The sequence below is a fragment of the Pelodiscus sinensis genome, chromosome 14, assembly GCF_052426305.1.
Source record: "Pelodiscus sinensis isolate ZL-2025 chromosome 14, ASM5242630v1, whole genome shotgun sequence".
NCBI lineage: Eukaryota > Metazoa > Chordata > Testudines > Trionychidae > Pelodiscus > Pelodiscus sinensis.
In genome coordinates this window covers 7,664,350-7,673,152 of record NC_143065.1, presented here as the reverse complement: position 1 = coordinate 7,673,152, position 8,803 = coordinate 7,664,350, and the positions used below count along the sequence as shown (strand labels likewise).

Here is an 8,803-nt window from a genome sequence, read left to right as displayed (position 1 = left end):
CCAGGACCTGGCGATTCCAAGGGCCCTGGGGCTCCTAGCTGGGGGGGCACCGTGCTGCGGGCGGTGCTGAGGTCTGCTGGCGGGAGGTGGAAAGCTGGCTGCCCTGCCCCCACTCCTTCCACCTGAGGCCCTGCCCCTTCTGGGGGCACGGAGCCAGCCCCCCCGACACACCTTGCCCGTGTCACAGGGGCTGGGGGGCTATCTGGTGACTGGATGTCACCTCGGCTCAGTGCGGTGCTCGGGGCTGGAGGCTGGACTCGATGTGCCGAACGTTCGCTTGTGGCTCTGCCTCCAGCAAGGCCTCTTGTGGAGCGTGGCCGCCTGAGCCCTCCTCCCAGCCCCATTTGGGGGAGGGGACGGGGCCCGTGGCCTGCCCGCCACTTCTACGTGACCTAGCGCGCGGCGGACGGGCTCCGCAGAGGCCGGGGGTTCTGGCACTTGGAGATCTCTGGGCCGGTGGAACAGGCCGCCCCTCGCTCTCAGCTGAGGGAGACGCAGGGAGGGCTGCTCTGAACGTGTTGCTAGTAAGCCAGGCTCCCTCTGGGACACAAGCTCCGAAACTGGCTTCCGGAGCCTGCGGAGCGGCTGCATTACTGCAAACTGACGGGCTCTAGGACCCCGCGGAGGAACGTCACTTGAGCTGTCTTCAGACCTCCAAACTTTTCACCGCCTGGTGCTTATTCATTGGGACCTGGAGCAGTAAAACCCCCTCGGCCCAAAGGCGGGCGGGCGGGCTAGACACCGCAGCAGGGTGAAACCCGAGGCCCGGGAGACCCCGAGCGGCTCTTTTCCTGCGACCCAGCTCTGGCTTGGCCATGCAGCCGGAGGCAGAGCGGTGTGGCTCCCACCTGGGCAGGGATGGGCACAGTTAGAGCTGGTCCCATCAGGAGGCAGGCGTAGAGTCTCTGGAGAGAGGAGCAGCTGGCGGAGGCCCCCCGGATACGGCCGGTCAAGCACCCGCTCTCCTGTGGCCGCAATGACAGCCTGGAGCATGTGGGACTGGTGGGCTGTGCTGGGCTGCGGGGTCTTTCTGCTGGTGCAGGGGCAGCAGCCGCAGAGCAGCAACCCAGACGGCAGTCGGTGGCGGCAGATGATCCAGTGGGAGAACAATGGCCGGGTGTACAGCCTGCTGAACACGGGCTCCGAGTACGTGCCTGCTGGCCCTGAGCCAGTGGACGGCAGCACCAGGGTCATGCTGGCCGACACCCCCAGCAGCCATGGCAGAAGGGGGCCGGGGATCCTCAGGAGGCAAGCGCCCACCTTGCCAGTCCGGCCAGGCTCCGGCACCATCCGGGGCCAGACGCGCCACCCCTTTGGCTTTGGCCAGGTCCCAGAGAACTGGCGGGAAGGGCCCATCGGAGACAGCACCAGCTCCCAGCGGGTCAGGCCAGCCACCAGCCAGCAACGCCAGACCAGCGTGGCCGCCGCCTCTGCCTCCGCCTCCGCCTCCGCGTTCTCCCACTCTTCCTTTGGGCAGCCCTCCTACCCACAGCTCCCCTTCCCCCAGCCCCCTTTCGGGCACCAGGCTGAGCCCTACGACGCCCCGGTGCCCCATGCCTACGACGAGAGTTACCTGTACTACCGGAGCGCGGCAAACGGAGGGGGCGCGGTGGCAGCCGCCGCCGCCGGGGTCGGGGTCCTGTACCCCGCCCAGCCCAGGGCCCGGTTGGAGTACGGGGAGGAGCAGAATCCCTACGGAGCCCAAGGCCCCTACCCCGCACCAGAGAGGCCCTACGGCGCGGTGCCACCCCAGCTGCAGCCTGCTGACGGGCTGGACAGGCGATACTCCCACAGCTTGTATCAGGACACCGGAGCCGTCGCTGAGCATGGCTTCCCAGACCCTTATGCAGCTGCTCAGGCTCAGCAGGCCGCGGGACAGGGGGTGCCTGCTACAGACAACATCCAGCTCAGCCCGGGCTTCCCGGTGGGGGCCGGCCCCGGGTATGTCACTGACCCACGACTGGGGCGATACCCCCCGTATGGCAATGTGCCACTGGAGCCCTACATCCCGCCCCACAGCGTGGACTCCCAGCCCCCTTTCCGGAGCGTGGACCCCTATGGGGCACTGCGACCCCAACCCTACCTGCCTGTGCGGAGCCCAGAAGCCCCACAAGTGATACCTGAGAGCCAGGCCCGGATCAGCGTGGGCAGCGTTTACAGACCCCCTCAGAACGGACGGGGTGAGTCCTCGGGCCTGCAGGCCGGGGGGGAGAGGTAGGAGTGCTGCAAGGCACCTGAGCTAGCCCCACGTTACAGCCTGCCCCTTGCCAGGGACTCGCGGTGGGCAGAGCGAGCGGAGACGCCCCTGCTCCGGGCCGCTGTACGCTGGGGGTCCACCTGGGTCACAAGCCGGCCAGCTGCTCATGGCGGCCCAAGGCATCTGCTGCACTTCTGAGGAGTGGGGGTGGCTTGCCAGCTGAGCAGAGCCAGGGGGAGACATTTCTGCATGTTCGGGGGTCGGGCACACGTGGGGAAGGTGCCATTACATGCTGGTGGCTGAAGCCTCACACCTTACATAGATCAGGGTGAACTGGACAGTGAACCTGAGACTGGGGCCAGCAGCACTGCATGCAGGGGCTGAGCTGCACTGTATTCCAGGGGCCCACAGCACTGCATGCAGGGGCTGAGCTGCACTGTATTCCAGGGGCCCACAGCACTGCATGCAGGGGCTGAGCTGCACTGTATTCCAGGGGCCCACAGCACTGCATGCAGGGGCTGAGCTGCACTGTATTCCAGGGGCCCGCTGCACTGTATTTCAGGGGCCCACAGCACTGCATGCAGGGGCTGAACTGCACTGTATTCCAGGGGCCCACAGCACTGCATCGGGGAGGGGCTGAGCTGCACTGTATTCCGAGGGCCCACAGCACTGCATTGCAGGGGTTGAGCTGCACTGTATTCCAGGGGCCCACAGCACTGCATCGGGGAGGGGCTGAGCTGCACTGTATTCCAGGGATCCACAGCCCTGCATGCAGGGGCTGAACTGCACTGTATTCCAGGGGCCCACAGCACTGCATCGGGGAGGGGCTGAGCTGCACTGTATTCCGAGGGCCCACAGCACTGCATTGCAGGGGTTGAGCTGCACTGTATTCCAGGGGCCCACAGCACTGCATCGGGGAGGGGCTGAGCTGCACTGTATTCCAGGGGCCCACAGCACTGCATCGGGGAGGGGCTGAGCTGCACTGTATTCCAGGGGCCCACAGCACTGCATCGGGGAGGGGCTGAGCTGCACTGTATTCCAGGGGCCCACAGCACTGCATCGGGGAGGGGCTGAGCTGCACTGTATTCCAGGGGCCCATAGCACTGCATCAAAGGGGTGAATTGTGCTGTACTCCTGGGGCCTAGCAGCACGGTACCCCGGATGTTGAACTGTGTTGTACTCCTGGGACCCAACAGAACTCCATTGAGGTGGTGGTGGTGGTGGGGGAGCTGCACTGCATTCCAGGGGCCCAGCGGCACTGCATCGGGGGGGTGAGCTGCACTATATTCCAGGAACCTAACGGCACTGCATCAGGGAGAGGCTGAGCTGGACTGTATTCCAGCGGACCAGCGGCACTGCATCGGTGGGGGGGGGAGGGGTCTGCATTATATTCCTGGGGCCCAGCAGCACTGCATCGGGGAGGGGCTGAGCTGGACTGTATTCCAGGGGCCCAGTGGCACTGCATCAGCGGGGGAGGGGGTCTACACTGCATTCCAGGGGACCAGTGGCACTGCATTGGCGGGGGGGTCTGCACTGCATTCCAGGGGCCCAGCGGCGCTGCATCGGCGGGGGGGGGGGGTCTGCACTGCATTCCAGGGGCCCAGCGGCACTGCATCGGCAGGGGGGGTCTGCACTGCATTCCAGGGGCCCAGCGGTGCTGCATCGGCAGGGGGGGTCTGCACTGCATTCCAGGGGCCCAGCGGTGCTGCATCGGCAGGGGGGGTCTGCACTGCATTCCAGGGGCCCAGCGGTGCTGCATTGGCAGGGGGGGTCTGCACTGCATTCCAGGGGCCCAGCGGTGCTGCATCGGGGGGTGGGCTGCGCTGCATTGCGCGGGCGATGTGCGCCGTACTCCTGGGCTCAGAATCCTGCGGCGTGGGGCCCGTTCGCTGTGCTCTCCAGCTGCGGGCCAATCTGCAGTGGCACCTGTTCCTGGCTTGTGCTCTGCGCCATGTCCCGAGAGGGGCCGGGCCAGGTTGGGCTGGGCCGGGCCGTGTGGCCCTGGGCAGCCCTGCACAGTGCAGGAGGATCTGCTGTGGCGTGTGCTGCCAGGGCAGAGTAGAGCCCTGGGGGTTCCCGCGGCTTGGCCCCGGCGCTGTCGCCAGTCCCACGCTGGCGGGCTGGAACTGGAAGCGAAGCCTCGGCTGTGGGACAGGAGCCCCTGGAGTTGAACGGGTTGGATGAGCCCCTGGAAATCCAGCTCAGCAGAACCCCCCTTTAGCCCGGCCAGGCCCTCGTGGGTACTGGATACGCACGTCTGAAATGGGCTGGCTGGTGCCCTGGAGCCAAGGATCCTCCGCGCTGCCCACCCAGCCCCACCCAGGCAGCCCCTGGTCTCACCATTGGCATCAATTAGCCTCCCTTTGCCTTTCTCAGCAGATTGCACGGGGCCCTCTGGCTGGGCTGCTTGGCAGGCGTCCGTGCTGAGACCCGGCCGGGCTGTGGATTGCGGTTTCTTGCTGCTTCCCGCAGAAGCTCTAGCGTGGGGAGGAGGGCAGCTCGTAGTGCCCGTTCTCTCCCCGCGGAGCAGTCCCCAAGAGGGACTGGGCTCCGTGGTTCTCACCTCTCCTCTGTGATCTGCTCTGGCTTCCTACTGCCCTCCGCTGGTGGTGCTGGAGGTTCCCTGTCCCATGCTCGATGGCCTGGGACCTGCAGGAAAGAGACGGGCTCCATGGACCCTGTACGAGGGGAGGAGCTGCTGGGCCCTCAGCTTTGTAATGTCTCCACCACTTGGTCCAAGACATCCCATTGGCCTTCCAGGTGCTGCTGACCCAGTTCCCCAGGGCACGGTGGGGGGGGGGGGGTGCTTTGGTTTGGGCTTATTTCTGGTTGGCTGCTTTCTGCTCTGGGGCAGAAGGAAGCTGCTGTTTTCCCTTCCATGCAGCTCTGCTTTGAGTTTTCAGGCAGGTTCTCAGAGTCATGTGGGTGCTTTGGGAAGACAGCTTGTGACGTAGTGGGGGTACTTGCTGGGCTGTAGTGACGTAGTGGGGGTACTTGCTGGGCTGTGGTGACCTCTGCTGTCTGGAGCAAGACCCAGCAGGGAAAACCTCATTATGCAAAGGTGACTCAAAAACCTGTCTGACCTGCGGCCCCCATGGGGAGAAACAAAGGGAGGTGGAATGCTGCCCTGGCTGTGGGCAGGGCTGGAAGAGGGGAAGTTAGTTCCTGTCTGGAAAGCAGGGGAGAAGGAGCTGGGGAGGGGGGCTGGGACTCCCCTATCTCAAGGGGGGCACTGAGGCCTCTTAGCCCCAGTTCCTGTAACCAGATTACATCTGTGCTGCGCTGTCCTGGAGGAGCAATAAACCACCCTCAATTCCACTGGCTGGTGGAGTCTGTTTGTGCCATTTCGGGGTGCAGGAGACGGGGGACCCCCAACGCGCCGTCACACAGCTCCCCGGTCAAAAGCAGCCCTAAGCATGGTCACTAATGTAGCATCCCAAGGCCTCAGCTGGGTCCCAGCCCCTGCGCTAGGGGCTGTCGTGCACAGAAGCAGGCCCTGTCCCAGGCTAAGGGGAAAGGAGGCGTGACTTGCCTGAGGTCGCAGAGTGGCTCAGTGGCGGACTCCAGGGGACAGCTCCGAGGTCTCCTGACCAGGGTCCAGCTACTCCCTCCTCTTTCTCCCCTACCGTTCAGCTGGCCAAGAGCCAAGGCTGCCCCTGAGCTTTGCTGACTGACCGAGACGGTGAGTCCCCAGGGCAGGTGTCCAGGCGGGTTTCTCTGAATCCCTGCTAGCTGGAATCACAGCGAATTGCCATTTCTATGCCTTGGAACGCTCCATCCGTCCACCCACGTCACAGCTGGGCCTGCAAGGGGCTGATGCAGCCCAGGCCACTCGCTGTGCTGGTTACATCCCCTTGTATCCGAGCAGTCGGACCACTGGGTTGTGGGAGCTGTGTCTTGTGCACCGTGCGGGCCTCTCCCTCCCTCCTGCACCTGCACAGCCAAATGCTCCGTGAGCCCGCCCTCCCTCACCCTGGCACATTCTCAGGGCCAAACCAAACGCCACCCTTTCAGCTGCTAGGGTCGGTCCTTGTTGATTTCTATTTAAGTGCAAGCTGGCCCCTTCCTCTGCAGTCCACTCCTCCTGACTCCTTCTGTTAGTGGGACGTTGCAGTCCCATGCTGGCAATGCCACGGTAGCGTCCACGTTAGTGTGGGACTGGTGCTCGCAATGCTACAATGGTGGTGCCGACAGAGGCCTGCTTCTCTCCCTGAGAGCTCACAGCAGCTCACCATAGCCAAGGTGCTGACGTTTGTTAGCCCCACCCTGTAGCCACGGAAAGTGGCACAGGGAGGCAAAGTGATTGCCCCGAGTCACAAAGTCAGGGCAAAGAGCTCGTTCTATGAGGGATGACGCCTTTTGTCCACAGAGTTCTGTCGACAGAGGGCGCTATTGCATCCACACTGGGCTTTTCAAAAGGGACCATCTAGATCCTCTGTCGAGAAAGCGACTGGCTTTGTCGACAGAACTGGCTGGAGTCTAGACGCTCTTTGTCGACACAGCTTCTGACGACAAAAGCCTAGTCTAGGGCTACGTCTAAATTACATGGCTCCGTCGACAGAGCCATGTAGATTCGTGTACTCGAAAAAGTGAAATGAAGCAGTGATTTAAATAATCGCCGCTTCATTTACATCAAAATGGCCGCCGCGCTGTGCCGACCAGCTGTTTGGCGGCACAGCAGGGCAGTCTGGATGCGCCGCGGTCAACATCAAAGGCATTTGTCGACCTCCCCAGTAAACCTCATCGCACAGCCCTTGTCGACTGCCCCGGTAGACCTCATTCCACGAGACATAACAGGGCGGTCGACAAGGGCTTCCCTTGTTGACCGCAGAACGTCCAGACTGCCCCGCTGTGCCACCAAACAGCTGATCGCCACAGCGCAGCGGCCATTTTGATGTAAATGAAGCGGCGATTATTTAAATCGCTGCTTCATTTCCCTATATCTAGAAACCTCATCTACATGGCTCCGTCGACGGAGCCGTGTAGTCTAGACACACCCTAGGTGTGCTCCTCAAGTCACGCCTTTCGGCTGGCACTATTTATGTGACGTCACTAACGGCCAGCCCATCAGTTTGACCCAGTTCCCTAATGTGTTTTGTTTCTTTTCTTATCTTTGTTGTGAGCATGAGCATTCCAGGGACCGGTCTCCGAAGGAACTTCCCTAGTGTGTCCTAAGATACCCAGCCAATGTCTCTTGATTTCGACAAATTTCCTATCTGCTTATGCCAAATGTTTGCTTCAGCAAATCCATGGAGTTATGGGATACTTTGTATAAGTGAAGACGCTTATGATATAGGTGGTTTTAGCTAATGTTACTAGTGCTTAATGGATACCGGAGTACCATACATGGTGCAGATAATTCATGTTATTAATATGCTAGCCAGCCCTATTAGTCAACACAAGGGTCTCTCAAAGACAAGGGTGAAACTTCAGAGTTTCAGGAAAGGCTCTCACTCATGACTGCCAGAGATGTACAAAATGAATTTTGAAACTGTCTGAAATGGGCATCTTTGGGATTTCCTTCCTACAGCAAAGCCTGCATTCAGAGTCACTGAGCATCACAACCCTCTTGGGATTCAATACAATCTGGACTTCAAGAGAGCCCAGACTGACTTAGGGTTCAGCTCTGAAGCAGGTGAATCTCTCGTAGCCACGGAGATTCACTCTGAGCCTTCAGGGTAGAGTTATGTGAATAACTGATATTTTGGTTCAGTGGTCAAACCAAAAATTCCGGAAAAATCATTTGGGGTCAACTCAAAATACCTTTTCCCTGTGAAACAAACCACAACCCCTTCATTTAGATCAAACAAAACAGTTTGACTTGAAATATTTTGTTTTGACTTTGGGAGGTTTCCCTTATTAATGAAAGATGCCGTGCAATCCCAAACAAAAGCATTTTTTCTGATCAAAATGTTTCATTTCAAAAATATCAAAATGAGACATTTAGACTTTCTCAGCATTTTCCCCTGTCCCTGCTCCCTCCCCCTCACCTTCCTGCCAGCCAGCTTGGCAATTTCAACTGGAATTTGCAAAATATTTTGGTCAACAAAAATGTGCATTTTTTCAGAAGGAAAAAAAAAAGTGTTTTAGCTGATGATTGTTGGCCAGTTCTTGTGTCAGCACATGGCACTCAAGGCAAAAGTCAATGAGGAGTAAACATACCCATGACCTAGTGCGGAGGGGAAGGGTCACAGCAAGCCCAGCCAACCGGCTCTACTGATCATGTTGTCCAAAAATCTCCACGGGGCCTACTGTAACCCTCCAACAGTCCAGCTGGCTGGTCAGCTCTGGGTGGAGGGAGGAGGCCGGGCTAGGACAGAGTCAAGTGACTCCAGGAAGAACTGAACTAGAGTAGCTCAGGCCTGGTTTCTCCCATTGGCTACAAAGTTCACTGAAATTGCTGAATCTAAACTTCACCCTGGCCTTCTCCTTTGGCCTGGACAGAGCAGTCGGGGCCCAGCAACACAGTGCAACAGTAGCCACGTGGTCCAAACCGGAGGTGATGACACCGTAGCCCTGTAGACCTGTCCCTGATTTAATTCAAGGCCCTCCTACGCAAGCAGCAAAAAATTGCCTGGATGTCTGAGAAACCTTCTAGGCATCCCT

General features: G+C 60.1%; 1 protein-coding gene across 1 annotated transcript in view; it reads left to right on the top strand.

Moving 5' to 3' along the window:
- The first annotated feature begins 663 nt into the window (after window positions 1-663).
- LOXL1 (lysyl oxidase like 1) overlaps window positions 664-8,803 on the top strand; it is a 28,134-nt gene continuing 19,994 nt past the window's right edge. The window contains exon 1 of the mRNA XM_014573149.4: window positions 664-2,180. Coding sequence (XP_014428635.3) covers window positions 977-2,180 — 1,204 coding nt within the window. The 5' untranslated portion in view covers window positions 664-976. The remainder of the gene's footprint in view (window positions 2,181-8,803) is intronic.